At 41.7% G+C, this 27,026-nt stretch overlaps 1 protein-coding gene across 1 annotated transcript in view; it reads right to left on the reverse strand.

The window, feature by feature from the left end:
- ptprt (protein tyrosine phosphatase receptor type T) overlaps positions 1–27,026 on the reverse strand; it is a 1,095,010-nt gene that overhangs the window by 4,536 nt on the left and 1,063,448 nt on the right. Inside the window, exons 24-32 of the mRNA XM_068048566.1 lie at positions 26,885–27,001; positions 23,701–23,855; positions 23,249–23,384; positions 10,322–10,471; positions 7,652–7,825; positions 6,421–6,552; positions 5,579–5,704; positions 2,292–2,455; positions 1,182–1,317 (exon numbers count right to left, since the gene is read on the reverse strand). Coding sequence (XP_067904667.1) covers positions 1,182–1,317; positions 2,292–2,455; positions 5,579–5,704; positions 6,421–6,552; positions 7,652–7,825; positions 10,322–10,471; positions 23,249–23,384; positions 23,701–23,855; positions 26,885–27,001 — 1,290 coding nt within the window. The remainder of the gene's footprint in view (positions 1–1,181; positions 1,318–2,291; positions 2,456–5,578; positions 5,705–6,420; positions 6,553–7,651; positions 7,826–10,321; positions 10,472–23,248; positions 23,385–23,700; positions 23,856–26,884; positions 27,002–27,026) is intronic.

Here is a 27,026-nt window from a genome sequence, read left to right on the forward strand (position 1 = left end):
TACCATGGCTACAAGAGCAGGTCAGAGGCTAGGAATCCTGTGGCGAGTAACTCATTTCCTGACTCCCCAAAGCCTGTCCACCATCTACAAGGCACAAGTCAGGAGTGTGATGGAATACTCTCCACTTGCCTGGATGGGTGTAGCTCCAACAACACTCAAGAAGCTCAACACCATCCAGGCCAAAGCAACCTGCTTGATTGGCACCCTGTTCACAAACATTCACTCCCTCCATCACCGATGCACAGTGGCAGCAGTGTGTACCATCTACAAGATGCACTACAGCAATGCACCAAGGCTACTCAGGCTGCACGTTCCAACCCCTCGACCTCTACCATCTAGAAGAACAAGGGCAGCAGATGCATGGGAACACCACCACCTGCAAGTTCCCCTCTAAGCCACACACCATCCTGAGCTGGAACTATATTGCCATTCCTTCACTGTCGCTGGGTCAAAATCCTGAAACTCCCTTCCTAACAACATATGGGTGTCCCTACCCCACATGAACTGCAGCGGTTCAAGAAGGCGGCCCACCACCATCTTCTCATGGGTAATTAGGGATGGGCAATAAATGCTGGCCTGGCCAGCGATGCCCACATCCCATGAAACGTATAAAAAAATGACTCCAGCTACTGTAGAGCTTTCCCCCGATTCCTATTGACTTCAGTTTTACTAGGGTTCCTTGATGTCGCACTCGGATAAAAGCTGCCTTGATATCAAGGGTAGTCCTTATTACCTCACCTCTAGAATTCAGCTCTTTTGATAATATTTGGACAAAGGCTGTAACCTGGTCTGGAGCTGAGTGGTCCTGTCAGAACTCAAACTGAGCATCAGTGAACAGGTTATTGGTGAGTAAGTGCCACTTGATAGCACTGTCGATGACCCTTCCCATCATGTTGCTGATGATTGAGAGTAGACTAATGGGGCTGTAATTTGCTGGTTTGCATTTGTCCTGCTTTTTGTGGGCAGGACATACCAGGGCAATTTTCTACTTTAACATTTTAGCAGAGGGTTTGCTCAATTAAAATAAATAGGTTAATGCCTGTCTTAAAGTAGTAGACGGGGGACTTTCATTCAAAACAGTTAAGCATTCCTCAACTAATACATAAACCATAACTTCCTGACTAAAACCTTTAGAAAAGTCCAAATGCATTATTACAACACACAGAGGTATTCAATCTTACCAGTGTATCTACCATGTTAGATTTGTTGTTTCGTAGTGTTTTGACTGTGTGAAAAACATCTATTATATTCTGTTGATGAATCATCTCACAGATACTACGAACTACACAAAGTGTTCCACTTCGCCCACCACCATTGCTAAAAGACAAAAGCACAGGCATTTTTAGTGAGCAGGCGGTGAAGTGAATTAGCACATCATCGCTGAGCTCTGTAATATAGTATAAGAATTCATAACCATTTCATTCATTATGTGGAGGGTATACATCAGTTTGAGTAAATAAGTTTTCTTAACAATCTGTACATGGCATTATATCTGGCAAAGTAATTTGTTCACAGATGCTAAACCTTTGAATGCTGTTGTCTATATTTTAAACTTAATAAGATTATTCATTTTTTTAATCCAATTTTGGTTTACAAGTTTAAAGAAGAACAGCCAAGACTGAAGAAATGAAAGGCTCTTCTCTCTTGGGACAGTAAGTGTCCTAAATAAAATGTGGTTGGGCAGCTTCATCCCAATGATGAGTGACTGAATCCACACACAAATCCACCTAAATTCTGTGCAAGCTATCCATCTCATGTGGAGACTGTAAGGATGGCTTGTGTGGAAAGTAGGGGATTTAGTAGTGGTGGTGGTGGGGGGAAGGTGTTAGCGGGAAGGGTAATAGTGTTTAGTAAGTTTTATTCTGCATCTTTTTTGTGCTAAGTGTTCTATTTCCCAGATTGATATCCCTGATGTTGAAAAGTACAAATTCCCTAACTTGGAAAAAAAACCGGAACAATAACTAACTGATCTGCCATGGTGTTGCACCATGGAATGAAGACCAAGTGCAGCATTCAGGTCAAGCAAGGTTAGAGGGATGATTAGACATGTTCAGGAAAGTGGAAAGAGAGATGAAGCAAATGGTGGAGAGAAAGGATTGGAGGGAGGAAAGTGGGAAAAGTGAGAGGAGTGGTGGGGGGAAGGAGAAAGCAGGGGAAGGGCAAGTGCAAAAGAGGGTGAGAGGAGGTAGATGATAAATGAACAATTATCACAATCCACTATCTGCTAGTAACTGTGAAGGGCATTTTTATCGAAATAAAAGTAATAATAACTGAATGGTATGGATACTCACAAGCAGTGTACTACAGTCCGACCATCACCCCCATCATACTCTTCTTGCCATTTCTCCAGACGCCGGATCAGTTTCAAAAAAGAGCGCTTTGACACTGGTGTGTCTCTGTATGATGGCCAACCAATAAACTGGAACTGCTGCACAATGCGGTACCCATCCTGAGGCTAGAAGACAATTTACAGAAGGGAAAATAAAACATGGATTTATATGCAATCCAAGACTTTTATGTAGTTTAAAACTTCTAATGATAGAAAATGTAATCATAGAAAATGCGATGTAGTCCAGTCACAAGCCAAAAACCACTGTGGCATTAAGGCTATTGATACCATAACACATTTGAACATAGATAGGATCCATATATAGTGCACATTTTTGGCAAGAGTACCAATGAAGTGTCAAAATTTCTACTGCAGGGGAGGAACAATGCGCTCATGTGGGAGTCTATTAACATGTTGTGACCTGGTTGCAGGGAGTGGGGGAGAGAAGGTATCTATGGAAACTCAAAAACCATCTCAACATACTTCAAGTAATCTGAGCGTAGACTATTTGCCAGTATGCAATGTAGTGCTATAACTCATTAACAAGACTGAACCACTTTCTAAAGGATGGAGGATTGATTGGTAGACTTCAAATTCTTCACTATGATATATCTAGAAACTCTAAAGCACTGATAAACTTAAAATAATCAGATGAAACTAAGACAAGAGGGGTGAAATTGGTCCACGCCAATAGTGCGAAACTGGCCTGTAGCAAATCGGCAGCCGATTTCTCAACACACCTGAACCTTTTTTCACTGAAGCTCACAGAATGATAGTTCAAACTCTTTTCGGAGAATTGTCTGGTTTCACTGTCCTTTTACTTGGCTTGAAACTAAAAATCTTGGCAATTTTTTCCAAGTTAATGGAAAATAAAAAATGGTGCAGTGTATAACAGGCTGTCAATTCACTATGGTCCATTTCATGCTGTTGGGCTAGTTCAATTTCACCCCCAAGGAGTTAACAATTCTGAAGGGCTACCATTACAATCTGTGGAATATATCATTTCATGGCTTCTCTCAAAGCACCCCGGATATTGTTCTGACAATCGCATGGAATGTTTATCTGAGTGACCACTATATCCAGCAATTATCTAGTTAACTTCATCCTATTTTAAATAGCTGGGAGATAATCCAGCAGAGCTTGGGCTGAATTTTGAGTGCACCACGAATTACAGCAGCGTGCTTTGAAGTTGGTAATCCGCCCGCGTGGATCACCCATTGCTGAGCCCCCACGATATTTTTCATGGGGGCTCATTTAAATAGAGGGGGCAGAATGGGCGCCCCCGATTACGTAGAGGAGCAGCCGCTCCGCCCCCAGCAACAGCGTCCAGCGTCACCGTGCAGGCACCATTTCTATAATTAAAAGTGCCATTTCACCAGAACCTGCCGAGCACTTTTATTTCAACTTAGATTCCCCTCTCCCACACTCCCCCACAGAATCCTCATTTATTACAGTGCCATATCCCCCCAAAAAGGCACCTTTCCATTTCCTGAACGTTCCCCCCAACTTCAGAACCTTTGACCCTCAACCCCTTTCCATCATCCCGACAACCAATTACAATAGTTCTCTCCGCTCCTCCCCACCCCACCCTTAAATTTTCACTCCTCCCTCCTCCCCACCAGCGTCATGCCTTGGAATTCCAAACGGAGTTCCGAAGGTGTGGGAGTTCCGACCTTGGCTGGAATATCAGCATGAGATACCGTTGCCACCAGGTAGGTAATTATTCTTTCAATTTAATTTCATTTGCATATTAAAATGAAGGCTCTGCTGCTCACGGCACTATGGCCTCGCCGCCGCCGGTAAAATGCAGCGGGGCCTTCCCGACGTTGGGGGTCATGGCAGGCCTCTCCCTGCAGAATTTTCTGGGCCCCCCTGCCATGACGCCCGATGTTGGAGGGCTGGTAAAATTCAGCCCCTTGTCTGTTATCTTGTAATTTATTCTCTGCTTCCTGCTCTACCTGGACTATTAATCAGTTTCTTCCAGGTTCCTGCATCTCTCTTCAAATCCACTTTGGTTTGAGGTACTGTGGAAAATCCTTGCTAATTCCTACTAAAATTGTGTTATATATTTCAGAGGCTTTGCAAACCATTAGTTGTTTTAGTTTCTGCCTCCTTTGTGTGGGGGTCTGTGGAAGTGCTAGGATATATCTCCAACGTGTGACAAACTCTCAAATTATTTGAGGGTATTAAAATCAAAATTGTTGGAGATTTGTAACTTAGTCTTCATTGATTACAATTGTAGAATCTTGACTGTTTGATAAACCTCATTCCAGTGTGTCCCATTGATATTAGACATTCTTAATGACAGGTGAGGAGTCTTCGATACTTTTTCAAGCTTTTTGAATAACCATCAAAAATATTCCAATGCTGTCTAGTCATTGGAAGGGTAGGAAATGGTAGAAATGATAAAAGCAACAGAGCCAAATTGATGGACTTCAATTGGGAACATCCTTTTTACTGCCTGTCTACCATAAAGTTGTCATGGTGCAGAAATAAGTTTACTAGATCCAGGTCTTTGGCAGTTTTCCAGAAATGATTCTAAGGATACATAGCCAAATAAAATCTACAACAGAATGTCATACAGTAAGTGGATTGCTAGGAGCCAACAGCAAGTGGTAAAAAAGGAATTTTTCATCACCCATCTTTGGACGGCTGCAGAGATCATGGTAGTGTTGGGAGGCCAGCCACTGTTAATGTGATAGAATTTAAATAACATTAACAAATAAGTTTTTAAAATTAACAGGTGTCCAGATTATCTGAAGAAGACTTAAGAACAACATTCTTCTGGGCCTTATCCTGATTATACTCCTTTTATATTTATGCTGTTATATTTTTACATTATTTTAGAGCAAAAGGTAAATTTTGCTCTGCTCTTCTGAAAAATATTAATTAGGAGTAGTGCTTCTGTATCAAGTTCCTCAGCTATGCCCTTGCTGAGTAATGGTCCAAAATGGGAGTGGTCCTATGCAAAATTTACACTGCATAATAACTGACTGGCTTGTGCCAGCAACATGAATTAAGGGTTAACACCCTGAGAGAGCTCTCATGAAACTGTGGGGCGCAGAGCACAAATTTATTTTTCAGCATTCCAATAACGTGAGTTCATGAAAAGTTCACTTTTGAACACAGTGCTCTCTGGACAAATATAACACTTCCATTATTTTAGTCCCTGACTCAGTAAAGAAGTATTTCAACTACAAGAATGTCCTCTATGAACATACGTATCAGCTCTTGAGATTTCAGTCTTACCCGTGCCATATTGTAGATCCGAAAAACCCGAATAATGATGTCCTCTTCAAAGTCTGCTGAGATGAATTCTACTTGAATAGGACCATAGCAACACAGACTTTTCTCTGGCCAGTACTGAATGCAGAGCTGGTTAAAAGACAGAAGCAGTGCAGTTATGGGCTTGACACAAAATCTAAGGCTCAACGACTTTACATTGAGTTTCATTAGTTTCACTGTCAATACGGAATTACTTGTGGGTTCAAAAATAAACACTTTTTAAATAGTCAAATTATTGATGTGCCTTCTTACTCTCAACATTTCTTCACTTGTGCTGCACTCTGGATGAAATTGTTTTATTATAATTATAACAGAATGAAGGTAAAGCCTAGAAATTACTATCGACTATATTGGTGGATGAATATTTAGCACTTTAATCTGCTACACCTATATCCAGTATCTTATCAGAGGATTTAAAATTCTTAAAGTTTCCACTAAAAGCTAATGTAGAGATTAGAAGTAATTTCTGTAAAGCCTACCAACATTTTTATCCACCCTATGTGGCCACATCTTTTAAAATTCATCCATTATCTCTTTAAGGGTGGCTTATATTCAATTAACTTCCTAATACAAGTCCCAATATGGGCCAGGAGCTTGCTATGTAAGTGATGCTAACTACGTAACATCAGAAACACTCAGTGCATTAATGGTTGAGAGAATGTTACTGAGGGCACACCCCCACCCCCACCCCCAAAAATAACACCCGATCAAAACTGCACACTTGTAACTTTTCCATGTTACAAAGGAAAACAGAAAATAGTGGGACTAGAATGGATGGTTTGACATATCTTGTTCATTTTCCCTACCTGTGTAGCATCAAGTTCATTCAACATTACTATTGCTGAGCAATGATAATCGAACACTAGTCTCCAGAAATCTGTCACAGTATTTGGTAAAGGATGCTGTGTGACAATAAATGCCGCAGGCTGCTTGTGGCTCTGAGAAAGTGACAAAAAGCAACATTCTTAGTTGACAATGTCACATGTAGTTTTGTGTTTATTTCAACAACACCAAAAGACATCAGTAACATAACTTTTACGACAAAAATAATTTAGAGTTACGGATAGAAATTACTATTTCTCTCCTTGGTCTAAGAAGAAATACACATTTTAAATTTTATATATATATATGTATAGATTTAGTGATTGAGGAAGATATAGGAGATCCATCTGAAGTCAGGAGAAATTGTGAGACCAAGAACATTGATGGATGAAGAACTTCTAAAGGTGAAGCCCATCATGGTGAGAGGTGTTCATTAGACTTGTGCAGTCAGGGTGTGTGACCTGAGGACATTGATGAATGTGAACTTTACTATCCAAAGAATGGACAGGATTGAGTGATGACTGTAGAAAGTTATTGATATGAAGAAGGAACAGAGGAGATGACAAGAAACTTCTGAGCTAATGGAGGACTACAGATAGAACAATTTAAAGGGAAAAATAGGTAACCATGAACATAGCTTTGGTGGGATGCCATATGATGATTAATTGTTTAGAAATGCACAGTGCTAGGCCCTATCACAGACTGGGAGTAAGGGAGATTGAAGAAAATATACTGGATAGGGATATGTTCAAGGGTACAGATCTTGAAGATGGCAGGAGGGATAAACATTGGGATCAGAGGTTTTACTGAGGTCTAAAGAGCCAATGATGTGACGGGTCTCATGGGAATTCAACCTGATGCCAGCCATAATAGCAGTGCACAAATCGTTTTCTGTTCACTAAAATCAAAGAAATTAGAGATGGTGATATGGGAAAATTGGATGACAGACCTTTATAGCTCTTACTATTGCATTATCACTGGCTGCAAGTTTGCTCCTGGTTACTGACAGGGGATTGCCTTGCCCACTGTTTTATAATTGATTTCTTGCAGGATCACTTCAGCTCTGAATACAACTTTGCACTATATTTTATTAAGGTTAATGTGGAAATGTCCATTCTACGTACTTCCCCATTATGGTACAGCTATACTGAGTATACCAAGAAGCCAAATTGCAATGTCTAATACCACAATTCAAAGAATATATTTTTTGCTTACATCCATGAGTGCAGCATTTATGTAGTTGTTTGTTTCACCATCTACAGAAATAAGGAATGGGAGACATCTGTCTGGTGGGAGTACGTCCATATTACGGTTCTTGTCGTGATTGCGTGGCAATAGACCAACACTGCAATCCTCAGCTCGTACACGAGGAGTTACGATATTTAATGTCTAAAATGAAAGTTACAAAGGAGGAAACTGAGTAATTGTCATTTTTTTTCTTTTCGTTTACATAAATTAGACTAAACTGTTGCATCTCCCTTCCAATTTCCTTCCCTACTCTCTAAAAGACAATGCTTCATGGGACTAAGAGCTCCTCTGGCTATTGTGTGTGGTAACATTGGAAATTTTAAGGAAGATATTCACTATTTGGGTATTTTTAGCAAAGTCCAGATACTTTGCAAAAAACAAAGGAGGGAAGCCTTTGTGAGCTCATTTTCAATGTTACCTACACATTGACCTGGATACTGAAAGGGACAGGTTACTTAGGCGGGGGTGGGGAGGCAATGTTTCCTCTAATTTTTTCTGTTGTGTGCGGCCTATTCATTTAAGTGCACGGGACCTTTAAACTCTTTTGTGTGGCCATGGTTTGGCTCCAGTTGGGCATGGAGTACTCTGCAACAGGCTGCAGGACCAGGTAAGTCTGACCCACAACCTCAGTTTGAGGGGGGGGGGGGGGGTTGTGGGGGTGGCACTGGTCTGATCGCCGATCCCTGGGTGTGTCCGATCCTCAACCCTGGGGTAGTGGGGTGTCCGATCCTGGGAGGGGAAGCCAATACCCGACCCCAGTGGGGAATGCCCGATCCAGGAGGAGAGGTCTGATCTCTGTTCCCGGAGGCCTTGTAATGTGGGTGATGGTCTGAGGGGGTGATGGGGGTGGTGAAAGGTTGTGCGGTGGGTGGGTGGTTGCTGGGGGGAATCAATCCTGGTCCTCCTGACACAAAGACATTGCTTATCCCCAAAGCTTGCCTCACTTCAGCTGCAGTGTTTTCTGAGGCCTCAGAAACCCAGAAGGCAACAGTTAAACCTGTAAAACAGGTTAAATCAAAGTCTTCCAGCTTCATTAAAAAAATTTAAGTTGCCAAACTCACATGATGGGAGTGGGTTGCTTGCCAGCCCTTGTCTTGCTTCCATTAAACCTGGAAGTGAGTGGGTTGGAGTATGCCTTAACAATTTTAAACTTTTAATCCTGCAACCCAACCCAACTCACCCATTTTTGGGTTCAAAAATTCAGCCCATAGTGACTAGAGCATTTCATTTCCTCATGTGGATGTACAGTTCTAAGGATAATTTTTTTTTAAAACCACATCATTTCCCCATTTTCTATACAGATACATATACTGCACTGGCTAGGAGAATAGCCCAGGGAGCTTCTATTGTTTTAGTTCCTACAACATTTAAGATGCTATCAGATTGGTTTTGAAAAATCTCAAGCCAAACATTTTCTCAATGTTTTTGTTCATTCGCATGGGCTTATGACTATTATTTGCCACAACGTTTCAATGGCACAGTGTGATCACCTGCTTTTCTTTAACTAAACAGAAAAGAAAAATTTGCAGGCATTAATTTTTGAAACATAAAAATCTGTGTGTACAAAATAGAATATTAAATATCTCCCCACAAAATAAGGTTTTGTTTCCACTTCAGAAGATCACACATAGGTTTACATGAAAAGCATCCTCACCTATTTGAACACATCCTTCCAAATTATCAACCCTAAATTTTCTTAGATAAGTCTAGTGCCCTGATCTCAATCATCTTTCCTCGCAATCCATTCCAGCTGCTGATCAACCTCTGTGTAAAGAAATGCTTGTTCTAAATTTGCTGTTCACAAGCTTGAACTCGTCCCCATTTGTCATGCTTCCCAGTCATATCTGAAAATATTGTATTGGGTTTATGTTCTTAACTTTGCTAAGTATCTTGTATACCTCTACAAGGTGCTATCTATGGTGCCTCTTTAGTAACTGAGGAGCTCCAGATTATTCCTGATAGCCTTTCCCTCTAACATTGGGAATTATCTTCACAGCTCTCCCCTGCACTGCCTCTGGGGCTTGAATGGCTGCCATATGTTTTAGCTACCAGATTATGTACAGCTTGACCAGAGCACTAAACAGATTTAACACAAACTCAAGTGATAACTCAGCATTCTATTTGTTATGCTTCTTGCCATCACATATCGTTTGGACACAGTTTGAAATGAGTCAACTCATACCACTTGACTGTTTTCAAATTCCCTTTCCCCAGGAAGAGGAGGAGATCCGACATGGTCACTCCACTCAATACCTCTCGTTGTATGTTAGCTCTTCATACAACTGTATTCTACTTCAGCCCCTGTTACTAATCCACATCCACGTATTAGCTTTGACACCCACTGATCTTAGTTTATAATGCAGTATCTCAATGAAACACAACATCATATGGCTTCATCCCCCCCACCCCACCTCAATTTGGAATGACACCTCATCAAAACAATCTATGAGGTTGGTCAGACAAGATCCACTCCAAAAGCCAGGTTAGCTATCATTTATCAGGATATTTTCATACAGGCACTCTACAATTTTATTCCTGTTACTCATCCCCCATTCATACCACACACTTTTATATTTAAAATCATATACTTCATTTTCATTTTTCTTTTTGGAATCATGTTTATTAGATCTGGGTCACCTGAAACTCATCTTTGATCTGGCTGGAGTTGGTTTGTGGGTCCACTTTGCTGATGTTATAAAACATAGCTCTGAATTCACAGACTGGTATAGTTGTGTTTCCACATAAGCATGCCTCCAAAATTGCATCATGTACAAAGACATACTGCTCCTACAGAACAAAGGAAAATTAATATAATGTTTGTTAGTTAGACATAATTTCATCCAGATTTTTACATTGTCTGTTTCTGTGAGGTCCTGAAACACTGCTGTACAAATACTTATATTTTCAGACTTGCTAGTGCTGTGGGATATTAATGTTCAAATGCTTAACGTGTTCATTTGAAATGCCTCTATTTTAAACAGGTTTATGTCTCCACTAAAAAAGTGGAGGGTGGATTTACAGTCAAACTTGTTGAAGTAGGAATTAGTATGAGCCTATTTTTGGTGGGTACAAAGACAATGGTTTCCAATAATTAACAGAAGAACATTTCTGCTCATCCAATACTGGATGTCAGACAAGCAGCATGACAAATCTAAGGCAGTAGAAGGCTTGAGAAAAATGGTGATGTGGTAGAGCTGAGTGTCACCAGCGTACAGGTGGAACTTGACATGTTTTTGGATGATGTCGCTGAGGGGCAGCATATTGATGAGAAATAGGCGGCACTGCAGAAGCAGTACATGCCCAAACCAAGAGGCCTGATACAAATTGGTTCTCAGGCCTCATCAGACTAATTGGTATGAGCTGTTGGTGCTTGAAAATGGTGGTTTCAGGTCAGGAGTTGTTAATTATTTTCTCATTCAAGGCTATTCTATTCTAATGTTCAGAACACAGATGTGAAGTATGAGCCTGTAATCAAATGTTGCAGTTAGCTCCTCCCTTTGGTTGCATGCTGCAAGAGTCTCTTAAATTTTACCTTAAGATAGTTCCTCTTTATGAATAATTGCAAATATAATAAATGTAATGTTTAATTAACTACCATTATAAATGTTGAATCAAGTGAACCCACAGGTATAATAAAAAGATTAAAGAGTGAAGCAATGATCCTGATCTGAAATTACACTGTGTCCTTTTTTAATAGAGAATCTGCTGGGCAGCTCAGGACTTGAAAACAAGAAAGCAGTCATTGTGGTGATGCCAATAACAGGCACGATGGGCCGCGTGGCTTCCTTCTGAGCTATATCATTCTATAATTCAGCTGGCACCTGCTCCCCTGGACTGCTGAAGAAATAACCTGAAATAACTTTTGCACTGATGAAGGATGGCCAAAAAGGTCTGTGTTAGACCTCCTGGCCAGATCAATGCTGTAACCTGCTCAAATTTTGATATTCACTCCACTACTGGTTGGAAGCCATTTTTTTATTGGAGATAAGAACCAAGTTTAATAACTGCAGGTCTACACTCCAATCACTTTACGATAGTAAAAATGTTGCTTAAATTATTACTATCATTTTTCAGTGTCAGTGATATATCGGAAATAAAAAAAAATCAGCCTCGGTTGCATAGAGTTTGCTGAGTTGTCAGAATCTAAAGGTTAACATTAAAAATGATAACATAAGTGTCTCAGATCCAGCCTGCCTTTTGCCTGTTAGTCCAGCAGATGCTGTTGGTAAAGCAGTAGCATTTCAGCTAACTGGTAACCAGGACTAACAGTCACAACAAGAGCCACTGATAAAGATTAAGAAAACCAAGAAGATTAAAGATAGAACAGACCGTCTTAGGAAAATGTGGCTGCTTCTGACATGAGAGGTAACAAAAGGCATAAATAGAGAGAATGTGTTAGCACAGATATGGATTCTTGTACTGTTGAATTAACAAGCAGTGCATGTATAGAATAGCAGAACACATCAGAATATGAGACAATTTTAGTATTAACTCCCAGTGGTATTCAAAGTGATGGTATCTCTCAAGTTCTGTGCCTCTGGTTCATTCCAGCCACCTGCCAGGGATTTTGCAAGCTTCAGTCAATCTGGCATGTGTAATGTCAGTCCCCAGTTAACAGATACATTGACCAAACAAGCATACAGAATATTTGCTTCCTTATGGCTGCAGTAAATGAACAGCAAGAGCAAACCAGATCTATAATTTAGCTGGTTTTGCAAAACTCTCGATGGCAAATGAATTCATTACTGCTCAACTGCAAACACCTTTCATTACTTCGAAGAGTATTCTACTGATATTTGTCCATAATCTCCAAATAAGGTGAAAGACGTTCAATGTAATAAGCCCATGATGGATTGCCCATTGGCAGTGCAAATTAAAAATTCAGATGTGCATTTCCCAAGATCTTCTGACCATTCTGGTTGGTGTCATGGCTTCACTCTTTCCTTAGATTCTTTTGTTTACCTTAGGTCATAGGATTCTGAGATAGATCTCAGGTAAACTTGATGAGTTAACCTTCCTGGTACACAGCTGCACCTGATAGGATCACATGAAGAATTAAGTTGTAGTTGTGGGCATTAATTAATCTTACTGGGCAAACCTTCAGGTGTGTCATGAATCAGGCCACTGATCTCCAGGTCCAAATTTGCCATATGCACTCTTGTTGCACAGAATTCTGGTGTTGGCAGTACTAAGTCATAAAATATTCCCCTTAATCAGCAGGCATGATTTGTGCAGCCTGATAGTTATGGAATAAACTCCAAATGCCAATATTTATTTTAATTAGATAACTACAGTACTGGACCATACTGATTATATCGCTCAATGTATATGTCCATCCAGTTGAAAAGACCATCATTGCTATATACATTGTAACCTTGTTCTTGGTTTTGATTCTGCGCATTAATATTCTGCCCATTTTCCTGGTGGTTATAATAAAAAAAACTTGCATTTATACAGTGCCTAATCACGCCATTAAATAACCTTAAAGCAATTCACACAATTAATTACTTTTTTTGAAGTCGAATGGCTATTATTATGTAGATGCTATTATGTAAGTAAATGCAACACCTCATTCTCTTATAGCAATGTCCTGGAAACAGTAATAACATGAGTGATCAGGTAATGTATTTGTTGGTGATACTGGTTGAGGGAGGCATCTTTGTCCTGAAACCGCAAGAACTCCCTTTCATTTTTCAAAGTTGTCAGGCATTGTTTAACATCTGCATGAATAGGCAAATGAGACTTGGATTTATGGTCTCTTTTGAACGATGGCACCTCTGATAATACAGCAGACTTTCAGTACTGTACTGAAATATCAGCCTAGATTATATGCTCTAACCCTCGTATTCGACTCAGACCCATAACCTAATCCAGAGGTGAGAGTGCTACCAACAGAGACCAGCTGGTTGCTTGCTTGTGCGCACAGGGGATAAGGTTGCATTGTTGGGAGGGAGAAACCATTTTCAGTCTGCCACATCATCCTCCTTCTGGCTGGAACCTTCCTTCTTCTATACTCCTGCAGATACCACAAGATAAATATGGATGAGCAAGGATATTTGGCCCATCCTGGTTCATCCTTCCAGAAAGAGCCCACAAGCCCCCAACACAGCATCCAATTATTTCTTAAATAAATTCAGGATTTCACTTCCCCCATCCTACTTAGAAGAGAATCCCCCTCTTTCTGTGGAATGGAATGTCCTGACATCAGTTCTTACTTCTCCAGTTTGATTCTGTGCCTCCTTGCCCTACACTCTTTATATAGTTTGAAGTAATTTTTTTACTCCACTTTTTTACACCATTTACTATCTTACAAAACTATATAACATCACCTTTGATTATGTATTATGCACTATTGATATATATCATAGATTCATGCTCAATCTTTTGGGCCTCCTTATCTCGAGAGACAATGGATACGCGCCTGGAGGTGGTCAGTGGTTTGTGAAGCAGCGCCTGGAGTGGCTATAAAGGCCAATTCTGGAGTGACAGGCTCTTCCACAGGTGCTGCAGAGAAATTTGTTTGTTGGGGCTGTTGCACAGTTGGCTCTCCCCTTCCGCCTCTGTCTTTTTTCCTGCCAACTACTAAGTCTCTTCGACTCGCCACAATTTAGCCCTGTCTTTATGGCTGCCCGCCAGCTCTGGCGAATGCTGGCAACTGACTCCTACGACTTGTGATCAATGTCACACGATTTCATGTCGCGTTTGCAGACGTCTTTATAACGGAGACATGGACGGCCGGTGGGTCTGATACCAGTGGCGAGCTCGCTGTACAATGTGTCTTTGGGGATCCTGCCATCTTCCATGCGGCTCACATGGCCAAGCCATCTCAAGCGCCGCTGACTCAGTAGTGTGTATAAGCTGGGGATGTTGGCCGCTTCAAGGACTTCTGTGTTGGAGATATAGTCCTGCCACCTGATGCCAAGTATTCTCCGAAGGCAGCGAAGATGGAATGAATTGAGACGTCGCTCTTGGCTGGCATACGTTGTCCAGGCCTCGCTGCCGTAGAGCAAGGTACTGAGGACACAGGCCTGATACACTCGGACTTTTGTGTTCCGTGTCAGTGCGCCATTTTCCCACACTCTCTTGGCCAGTCTGAACATAGCAGTGGAAGCCTTACCCATGCGCTTGTTGATTTCTGCATCTAGAGACAGGTTACTGGTGATAGTTGAGCCTAGGTAGGTGAACTCTTGAACCACTTCCAGAGCGTGGTCGCCAATATTGATGGATGGAGCATTTCTGACATCCTGCCCCATGATGTTCGTTTTCTTGAGGCTGATGGTTAGGCCAAATTCATTGCAGGCAGACGCAAACCTGTCGATGAGACTCTGCAGGCATTCTTCAGTGTGAGATGTTAAAGCAGCATCGTCAGCAAAGAGGAGTTCTCTGATGAGGACTTTCCGTACTTTGGACTTCGCTCTTAGACGGGCAAGGTTGAACAACCTGCCCCCTGATCTTGTGTGGAGGAAAATTCCTTCTTCAGAGGATTTGAACGCATGTGAAAGCAGCAGGGAGAAGAAAATCCCAAAAAGTGTGGGTGCGAGAACACAGCCCTGTTTCACACCACTCAGGATAGGAAAGGGCTCTGATGAGGAGCCACCATGTTGAATTGTGCCTTTCATATTGTCATGGAATGAGGTGATGATACTTAGTAGCTTTGGTGGACATCCGATCAATAATCTTTAGCTAACATATAGCAATAATTTCTGTAGTGGTCTCATCGTCATCATAAGGCTTGGGCCCTTTTTCATCAATTAAAAATGCGACTTCTGGCTCTCCCAACTGATATTTGGCTTGTCTAGACTAATTGATTTCACTTGAAGCATTTTGGTGTGATAATTCCTTTTGCATCTTTGGGGTCAATAAGTCAGTGACGAAACTAAATAACCATAGGGACAAAATTCAATAGCTTCTGAAAATGGGTGTGGGATTTGTGCTGCCTTTTAAGTAACATGATTTCCAGAAGCAGCCAGCACTAATCACACTGTTGAATGGCTGCACACCTCAGCAGGGGTGCAAAATTGTGACAGGCTAACATCACTTAAAGCTAGCCTGCACTACTTAAAGTCAGCCTGCACCTCTTAAATAGCAAGTGCATTGTGGCTGGAACAGGTGCAAGAAAAATTTCTACAACTAATTCTGACTTGAAAAGACAGAATAATGGCACAATATGGGAGAGATCGTGTTCCAAGATTTTCTAATGCTGCACTGAAGGCCTTGCTCGAGGACGTGCAGATGAGGAGAGATGTGCTCTAACCACAGGGGACCAGGAGGCCCTCCAAACAAAGTCTCAGAAGGCAGTGTGACCAGATAGCTGTGGTGGTCAGAGCCAGAAGTCATGCCCCAAGGACCTGGATGCAGTGCCACAAAAGGTTCAATGCCTCACACAAATAGTCAAGGTCAGTAAATGCATCTTCAAATGCCACATCCCACCAACTGCACCACACCTCTATCAATCCACCTAATAACTATCTCTATCAATCAGGATGCATGCTTAACATTCATAGCTTCACCTCACTATTATACACTTAGCCCTGCTGCAAGCCTCAGACCCACATCACATATCTTGCACACTTTGCCAGCTATTCAACCATGACAACTGCATCGCCCTAACAGACTGCACCACACTCACTGACACACTTCCCTCTCTCTTGTAGCACAGCCAGAGACGACAGGTGCTAACTGGCCAGGGACAGGCATGTCCTTAATGTCATGGAGGACACAGTGCTGGCAATCATTGGAAGAGCCATTGCTGACACTGTGGCCGGCGGCAGGGCTGAAACAATAGAAGATGATGGTATCCTCACACCTAATCCTGCTTCTCACATCCCTCTTCTCTCTCACCCCCAATCTCGATTGATTTGGAAGCTCCAGATAGTGTAAGTGTGCAGCTCTTAGTTTCCCCACTTGCCTCGCCATAACCTTACCCTAGTGTCTTTCTTCTTTCAGATACCTAAGAAATACAACCTGGCCGGGAGGTGGAACAGCACGAAGACAGTGATGAAGAAATAACAATGTCACTCGCTCTGACACTCGCTGCCACCAGCTCAAATACTGACACTGCATGTACTTTAGAGGATAGAGTAGAGGTGGGATCTGCACATGGTAAGATACCAGGTATGAGTGGCCTCCAGCCAGGGCAGGGTGTAAGGGTAGCATGGGTGCCAGATCCCTGATGTACAAATTCTGCAACAGAGGACTCCAATGGGCACTTTGATGGGCCAGGCTACAGGAGAAGGCTGATGCATATGCACAATGAAATGCTTGGTGCATTGGCAGGCCTGCCAGAAAGACTGTGTGCAATGTCAAGGAGCATGGAAGAGTCTGACAATAGCTTGGCACAGGACCTTGCGCAGAGTTTGCAGCCATGTTTTTGAGCATAAAAGTGGTAGCCAACTCAATTAGCACACTTGTGGCGCCAATCATGATACAGTGTCTGATGTCATGAAAGCTCAGATTGCTGCCATCCTGGCTGTGAATACCAGCATTGAAATGGGCTTACACTGTGTCACAGCAGTCCAGCAATCTGTCCTCCAATGCATTACTATGATTGCTGAGGTGCTGTCCCAGGGAAGTGGCAGTGCCTCCATGCAGCAGGAAATTGCTGTCCTTTCTCAGGATGACAGCATTCAACCTCTCACCACTGCCACCCCGCAGTGCCCTTGCTGTTGACTGTCAGCTAGCCAACCCAGACTGAGTTGGCGCAATCCAAAGTCGGGCCTTCTGGACCCGGAGATGTTTGAGGTTGTTCTGGAAAGCCATCTGCAGTCTCAGACCCCTCACCTGCCCCCCTCCGCACCCCCCCACTGCCCACCCCCACTAAAAGACAGTTTGCTACCACCAGCCATAATGCAGCCACTGGTGTAGCGCTATGTAGGGGCACTAGGATAGAAAAAGGCATGCGGAAGGCAGGCACTAAGGGAATGCACAAGGATGATTACTTGATGTTGGTATGCAATATGGAATGATTTATTTTATAAATTTGGTTTGGAATGTTTATTTTGTGTTGGCTTTTATTTTTGCATTGTAGCCAAGTGGACACTGTGATGGTCAGTGACAGAGGGAAGGAGAGGTGTGGGACTGTTGGTGAATGGAGAACTGGGGTTGTGTTTACTAGTATTGCACTCGGATGAGTTGTTCAAGGCCAGAAAGGGGCTGTCTAGGTTGCCTCCTCTCTTCCTCATCCCCTTCCTCCCTCTGCTCTTCAGCTGCTCACCATTTGGCTGGTGGCAAGGGCTTTGCTCTCATGATGGTGAGGGTTGTGCAGCATGCAGCAGACCACTACGAATCTTAACATCTGCTCTGCTGAGTATTGCAGGGCTCCTCCAGAGCTGTCCAGGCAGTGAAAACATTGTTTCAGCACAATACTGGTGAGTCAGCACACCACTAGGCTGCTCTATCACATGTCTGGTGCCAGCATGGCTTTCATTGTATACATACTGCCCACGTGTGTGTGGATTGTGCTACGTCATCAGCAAATACCCCTCATCACCCAACAGGCACCCTCTGGTTTGTCGTGGTGGTTCAAATGCAGATGACATAGTGGATTGCCACAGAATGAAGGCACCATGACTGCCGCCAGAATTCAGGACACTGAACATACACTGCATATGTTCGCACACCAGTTGGACGTTGAGGGAGTGCAATCCCTTTAGGCTGCGGTAGGTCTCAGAGTAGACATTCGATACCCACAAAGTGACAAGCGTGCAATCATTGGCACCCTGCACCATGGGGAAGCCTGCAATCTCCGCAAAACTGCAAGCTCATTCTGCCTGCTAATCTCCGACAAGAGAGAATGAAATATAGTCAACTATCTTGGAATAGAGTGTCAGTGGCCTCCCTTATGCAACAGTGGGCAGCATACTGTGAATTTTTTAAATTCTTTCATCGGATGTGGGCATTGCTGGAAAGGTCAGCATTTATTGCCCATCCCTAATTGCCCTTGAGAAGGTGGTGGTGAGCTGCCTTCTTGAACTGCTGCAGTCCATAGTGCTGTTAGGGAGGGAGTTCCAGGATTTTGATCCAGCGACAGTGAAGGAACGGCGATATATTTCCAAGTCAGGATGGTGTGTGGCTTGGAGGGGAACTTGCAAGTGGTGGTGTTCCCGTGTGTCAGCTGCCCTTGTCCTTCTAGGTGGCTGGTTTGGAATGTGCTGTCGAAGAAGGCGTGGTGAGTTGCTGCAGTGCATCTTCCATATGGACACACTGCTGCCACTGTGTGTCAGTGTTGGAGGGAGTGAATGTTTAAGGTTGTGGATGGGGTGCTGATCAAGCAGGCTGCTTTGTCCTGGATGGTGTTGAGCTTCCTGAGTGTTGTTGGAGCTGTACTCAAGCAGGCAAGGGGGGAGTATTCCATCACAAGACCTGTGCCTTGTAGATGGTGGACAGGCTTTGGGGAGTAAAGAGGTGAGTTACACACCGCAGGAGTCCCAGCCTCTGACCTGCCCTTGTAGCCACAACATTTATGTGGCTGCTCCAGTTCAATTTCTGGTCAATGATAACCCGCAGGATGTTGATATTGGGGGATTCAGTGATGGCAATGCCATTGAATGTCAAGGGGAGATGGTTAGATTCGCTCTTATTGGAGATGGTCATTGCCTGGCACTTGTGTGACGTAAATGTTACTTGCCACTTATCAGCCCAAGCCAGAAAAGTTGTCCAGGTCTTGCTGCGTATGGACACGGATTGCTTCAGTATCTGAGGAGTTGCGAATGATACTGAACATTGTACAATCATCAGCGAACACCCCCACTTTTGACATTATGATGGAGGGTAGGTCATTGATGAAGCAGCTGAAGATGGTTGGGCCTAGGACACTACCCTGAGGAACTCCTGCAGCAATGTCCTGGGCAGAGATGATTGGCCTCCAACAACCACAACCATATTCCTTTGAGCTAGGTATGACTCCAACCAGTAGAGAGTTTTCCCCCGATTCCCATTGACTTAGTTTGGCTAGGGCTCCTTGATGCCACACTCGGTCAAATGCTGCATTGATATACAGGGCAATCACTCTCACCTTATCTCTTGAGTTGCAAATATTTCCAGCTCCATCTACAAGGTGCTAGACATGTGAAGGTTCATGGCCATGGTCACCTTCAGAGCCACTGGCAATGTGGTCCTCACCCTGCTGTGAGGTTGCAGATGTGACCGCAGCAGGTGGCAGATTTTGTGAGGATGTCCTTCACTGAAGCACAGACGTCTCACACACTGTTCCTTACTGAGGTTCAGGTAGGGGAATTGCTCTCTGAACACCCTGGGTGGATGTGGCCTCCTGATGAGAGCCCTTCTCCCCCTCCTCCCTCTTCTAGCAACTTTTCCTGCTCTATAACACCTCTGTTTAGTCTCCCAGTTATGCTGTAGTCCAAGAGAAATGCTTACTACAGCACCCATACTTGGAAGAAACTGGTTTGTGCAGAAGCCTTGAAGTCAGGACCAATTACTTCAGCACCTGCCACACCACTTCCTGTAAAATGTGGCAACTTTTAAAAAACTCTAGAAAGTATCAAACACTTGAACAATTGTAACAACAGCCAGTAGAAATCAATCAGCAACTAACCTGAAAGTAGTTGATGATCCCTTTAAATAGCACTGATGTCAAAGAGACTTAGTAGTTGGCAGGAAAAAAGACAGAGGCGCAAGGGGAGAGCCAACTGTGTAACAGCCCCGACAAACAAATTTCTCTGCAGCACCTGTGGAAGAGCCTGTCACTCTAGAATTGGCCTTTATAGCCACTCCAGGCGCTGCTTCACAAACCACTGACCACCTCCAGGCGCTTATCCATTGTCTCTCAAGATAAGGAGGCCAAAGAAGAAGAAGAAGAAGATGTGGGGATCCTTCCTGCTGCTGAATGCATGTTCAGCTGTGTGTAATTAAGAGAGGGTGTTAGCTGGAGCATTGAGCTCCAAAATGGGAGCACTGGTGTCAAATCAGCGTTATATGTTGTGACGACCAGGTGAGAAAGGTGTCTAGGGATCTTTTACTGTCTTCACCTGGTCTTATTGTAATAGGGTTTATGTTTGAAACACACTGTGTTTTGAGCGCCCCTTTTGGTGATTCCTTGTTCACAGCTTTCCAATTATAAGGGAAAGAAATGAGCACACCAGGTTTTCTTTAGGTTTATAGAAGAAAAGTGAAATTTATTAAACCTTAAACTTAAACTCTAATGCGATAACGCCTACGGATATACAACGCGCCCACGTTAGCATGCACACACGAAACACACATGCATATAGGGACAGAAAAGAGTAGAAGAAAAATTAAATGGAGAGGTTTGAGGCAATATCAGAAGAGGGTTTCTTGTTACAGTTTCTGTGTTTCCAGCTAATGGTAGAGTCTTTGTAGACAGCTCTTACTTTTCATTGGGGCCCAATATTCTTCTTAAATCTTGTTCACATAGGAGACTTTTCTCTCTTTGAATTTGCATATCTTCAATGGTTCTTCAGTTCTGTGAGAAAGAGATGGGTGCAGACAGGAGAGAGGTGTTCTCAGTCCAGGAGCAAACAGCCTTCAGAGTTTCAAACACTCTGTGGCAAGTTCAAAATTCAAAAAACCAGTCAGTCATGTGACTAAATTGGTCTGACCATGTCTGTTTGTGTATTCGGCCATTTTAGTAGTCAACCTGGAATGCTTCAATGGTAATCAAAAGTCTATTGTGGATTAAATTGGAGCAGGGATTAGCTCCTTTGTCCTTTGAAGTACTTGTCTGTTGATATGCTAATGTCTCTCTCCAGCCAGAGTCTCCAGTTGTTTTTGAAAGCAAGTTCTTTCTTCCCCAACAATAGCTTAAAATCAATGTTCATGTGGCGAATTTAATTTTCCTCATTCTTGGCAGGTGGGGAGGAGGCTTGCCTGACATCATCATGATTTGCCTGCTCTACATACTTCCAGCAAATGCTCACTTCACACACGCTAATGCCCTCACCAATATGGCATCTGGTGTAACTTGCACCAGAAATGCGCAAATGCTGGAGACACCATTTTGGACCTCTAAGGCCACTCATGCAGGCTGTTATGAGATTTCCATTTTTTGTATTAAAACTTGAGATTCTATATTTTTAATAATTCTAAAGGATTTCAGTGGACATTGAAATATCTGGAGATAGCTGAACTTTATGGATGTGTCTTTAAAAAAAGCAAGGTCAACAAGAGGTTCCTGGTTTTGGCCAGTAAACAAAGACTGGAAACCAGGTAATTTCAAAGAAACCAGCAGGGGGTTTGACCTAAGAGCTACCTACCCTTTATGTGACAAGAGAGAATTTATGACTTAGCATGTGACTTGTTTCTGGAAAAATTTTAGTTTCATTTTGAACCTTAAAAGCCAGTGAGTTTGGACTAAAGCACGCAATTGGAATTTGATTTGGACCTGCCAAATGATCAGAAGAAAAAACAGACAAGTATTACCTCTCTGTAAAGAATCCTTGTTGTTGATAAGCAAAAACTTGCATGAAGTGGTACTGTTGCCTCCTGAATTTTTGAAGAAACCCTGAATTTGCAGAAACCTTGCATCTTTAAAAGGACTTTTGCATCGAATGTGAGAACTGATAATTGTTGCTACACCCCTGATGGAAGACCTATGTGAAGCCTTCTACAGTTGAATTTCTTTGAACGCTTACCCAACAGACTGTTCATCAACCTCATCTGGAAAGACTTCGAGTGGCATCCAACTATTCAACTTTGGGACACCTCGCCAAAATAAAGAACTTCCTTCCAGATCAATGCAGCCTAAGTTTTCTTTAATTATTCCTTTTATTCCTTTGAAACAGCTGTAAACAAAAATCCCTTTTATCCCAGTTAACTGGTTTTTGGATCTATGGGTGTATGTGTGAGGGCTAGGGAAAAAATAAGGAGCTTTAATATCTCAATTTGTATATATATTTACTTCATTATTGGTTAAGACTTGCTTTTATAATAAAAGGATAATTTTGTTGTTTATTAAAGAAATCTGGTTGGTGTGCTTTATTCTGGGGACAAATAGAGTATCTAATTGGTTGTTTCAGTTTCTGGGGAAAATTTATTGATATGCTATGACCTGTGGAGAAGTGGGACTGAATTAACAGTGCACTCCTCCCACCTCAATCGTAATAACACAAAAACATTTGGCGCTATGCATCCGAATTTTGCGTTGCATGTATTTTGGCATACTAAGGGGATGATTTTCTGAGGTTGTGCTGCCAGTGAGGAGGCTCATTTGCAGGCTGTGTGTATCAGGAGATTGTGGACAGACAGAACTGATTAAATGTAATGAACCCACACTTTCCCAATATGCCTGGCTGGGAGCAAGACTCCTGCTGGCTGTGGGAACGTTTGGAAAATTATTCCCAAAATATGTTCATTAGATGCGGGATGTAACTGATGAGATTATTTTGGAATGGATTGCAAATCCTTTTACTTTCAGTCAAAATGCAATTCAACTAATGACATCTCCATCCTTCAAGTGGTAAAATACAATCTTAACATTTATTATATTACTCAAAAGGGCAACCTTTACTGGACAAATCTGAAAGTGCAAAATAAAAGATGACATCTCAAGGCAGTGAAATCATTGTTAATAAATCATATGATTAATACCTCTGTCTGCACCATGTTGACCCTCTGTGAGCGAAGTTCTCTGACACAATTGTAAACGTCCACAACACCTTCACTTTCTGCCATATCAAGCATGATGTCAATAGCAATAAAACATCCTGTCCTCCCTGCGCCCGCACTAAAACATGAAAATGTTAATATAATTTTGGAACAGCAATACAGAGCTTAAAGCAATCTGAAAGACCAATTGTAATGCTCATTTTAGGCGATACACTTTTCTTATTTGCATCAAAATATAATAAAATTCAGGGACGTTAAAAGTGTTTATAGCTTTTATTTAACATTTTTCATTTCTTGTCATAATGCTAATACTGAATGCAACAGCACTCTTTAGTGCCAACAGCATCACAATGCTGATATGCAATAATCAAGTAACAAATGGAACACTTGAGTGCCAAGTGATGAATATAATGTCTACTTTGGCTATGACATACCTGCAATGTACTATAATGGGACCCACATCAGTTGGGTTAAGGAACTTTACTTGTCTTACAAATCCCAATAAACCTGTTGCATAGCATGGTACTCCATGATCAGGCCAGCTGGTAAAGTGGAACTGTCTAATCTCTCGAATTTCATGATTACCCTTCTATAAAGAAAAAACATATAAAAGAGACAGTCAGATTAAAAAAAAAATTCCTCTTCCACTTTGTTCATAAAATGCATCCTTTATTTAGATACCTGCAAAGAATATGCAAGAACCTAGAAATATACAGGACTGGAAAAGAATATAGCAGCTCATCCTGCCAGTCCCATCCTAGCATGAATTTTCCAGTTCTGAAACTGGAAATGAAAATCAGGCAGTTTCTATAGTGGCTGCCCAACCGCTATGCCAGTTTTAAGCCTGTGCAGCAGGATGAAAAATCTACCCTTTCCTGTCCTTCAATATCATGTTTAGCAAGTCAATTTTTGAGGCATCTGACATTTATGTCCTTCAGCTCCACATAAAGCCAACCTCATGTATCACACAACATTGTATTCATTAATTAGATTGTGTTAGCACTTACTTCCTCTGATGTCTCTAAAAAAACAACTTATTAATACAGGGATGATATTCTTGCCTTTCCTTGTTACTCTTTTCCAAGTGATAAAATTCCTTATGCAACTCTTTGCGGATCCTTGTAGTGGTGAACTTTGAGCTGTTCTGTTTGCTGATATACGGCCAGGTTCATTGTATATCATGCTGGATTTTGGGCTGCAGCCTTGTGCGTTTAATCAATCAGGACCTCAGTTACTTGGTCTATGAAAGAGGCTTTATGACTTCCTTCAGGCGCCATTTTCACAAGCCCTGTGCAACTGGAGTCTTATGAATAAATAAGCGTCATTTAAACTGGTTAACTGGCAATTTAGTTTCTTACGAAGTGTAAAAGGTGCATTCTGATTGGTTTAATTCAAATTTCTTAACAGTGACTGATTTGAATTGTACAAAAACTTCCGAAGCACAATTGTGCACATCAGCCATTGGATTTGTCTTTGTTATTTTCTGCAATATAACAGCAATCAACCATTAATTTGGGAGACAAATTTACCCTCAAGAATATGTAAGGTGATGTCTGGATCAGTGCAAAATGCATACATGCTTTGATATAGAACTTAGTCCATATTATCTTAGGTTGTGTTTATATTGCGTATAATTACTTCTATTGCTGTCAGGTGATGGTTTGTAAAAGTCGGCAATGCAAAGACTCCATTTAGTCTGAGTGCACATCCCATGACCTAGACAATGCAATGTTATTTGTTATTGAGTGCCAATAGTGTTATCTGTTTGGTTTGTCGTTAGCTGTGCGGCATTGTTTGCACTACAAATCAATACTTGGATTGAAAATTATGGCATTGCGTATGTGGCTTGACTCACAATGCAAAAGTAAATACACTTCAAGAAACAAATGCATATTTTCTGAATGTTACAATATTAATTACAATCAGCTTAAGTTTTTCTAAAAGGTTTGTGATTAAATCAAAGATTGGGTTGTAAAGTTTTGTCTGTAGCATTTCCAGTGCAGAGCTATCTCCATATGGCGAGAACATCTGTTGAAAAATCAAGTCAGGGTCCAATTCATTGGCCCATGATTTTCCCTCCATTCAAATTAATGAAACATTTTGGATCCATGAATTGGGAACTCAAATGTTTGAAGCTCTGTGCTGGTATTGCTGAAGTCAAACGTGTCCAGAGATAATAGAGAAGAGTGACATTAAATGTTTGACACTTTATCAATGGTGACATGTCTAATTAGAGTCTAACCACACATATATCAACTAACATGACAAGACTTTCAGATATTGGGCATGAAATGTCACATCACTATAGGCTTAGGTAATCAGTGCTAATTGGTAAACTCCCTTGTAATATTAATGCAATGCCCTTTGCTCTGGCACTATAGGGAGAAGGTCTTAACATGGCAGTTTAAACAGGGGTTGAATTTTATATTTTAATAGTAGCTAATCACTTACTCTAGGTGCTGTTGACTCATGTGAATTATATTGTTGGAATTATCATATTTAGTAAACCAATATTCAATCCACGATCTGGGAGAGTAGGAGTGTCTAAACTTTTATTTCCGTGGGCTACATAAGTGCACACCATGGAACTACACAGGCATGCAGTTTTTCAAAATTCTTGTGTTCAGTGAGGTACCTTGCACACTACAACCATACATACGAGTCACCTCCCTCTGTAAGGATGGGAAAATCTGCTCTATAATATTTAACTCTACATTCCCATCAATTTGCATATACCTTAAGTTGCTGCTATAAACGGACCTTGGTGTTCAGACCGAGGATTTATTCATCATTGCAAAAAACAGAATATTAAAATTCCATCCTACAAGTTCCACTGGAGAATACCAGAATAAGAAATGTGAATGTAAATGAGGCTAAATTGAAAGGGTTTCCAGCCCTGGATTTCCAAGACTCTGGCATTGCATGTGGCCAATTTGGTTGTAGGTTAGACACCCAATTGATGAAACACTCAGCCACGCAGCTCTGATCCTCGCTGAATTAGCTAATTTTAGCAAGTAAAGCAATTGAGAAGCTGGAATTGAGCTCAGCACACTGGAGCTCCCTGACTGATCATTATCCATTGACTTCTGCTCTTAAGTGCAACATTTGGAAAATCAGGTGAGGATCTGATTGAGCTCAGCTGGTTTCCTTTTCATCCCATAGTTGGATAGTCTGCTGACAGTCATTGTTTACACTACTTGGCGGAGGTATTGGGGATAACCAGGGTCTACCCCAGCAAGAAACAGCAACTCCAGTAGACAATGGAATAAACTGAACAAAAAAAAACAATTGTTCACTAACTTCAGCAGCTTTTCATCATCAAAACATGAAATTTTCCAGTACAGTTCCACAAGAGGGCAACCTGACATACCGTAACTAAATATGGCACTGTTAGTTGGAATTTTCCACACAGGAACAATTATTTCAAATGAGTTTAATTATTTTATTTGCAGACATTTATTCTACTTCTGTATTCCAGAAATACAACATACAAAGATTAATTTTACAGTATCTATATTCACTGTACTTTCTATAGAGTGATTTTCATATAAGATGCTCCTACCTAGTTGTGGATTTTGAAACACTTCAACAGGCTGAAGCAACATAAACATTACATACCTTTTGAACTGTGAAAGTCCGTATAACATACTCTGCTAGTGGTTCTGTCTCAACAAGTGTTACTTTAATGTCTCCATACAGCTCAGTATCATCTGGCCAATATCTGCAGCATTTCACCTGGTATAGAACAAGAAGAAAAAAG

Source organism: Heterodontus francisci, chromosome 16 (genome assembly GCF_036365525.1).
Source record: "Heterodontus francisci isolate sHetFra1 chromosome 16, sHetFra1.hap1, whole genome shotgun sequence".
Lineage (NCBI taxonomy): Eukaryota > Metazoa > Chordata > Chondrichthyes > Heterodontiformes > Heterodontidae > Heterodontus > Heterodontus francisci.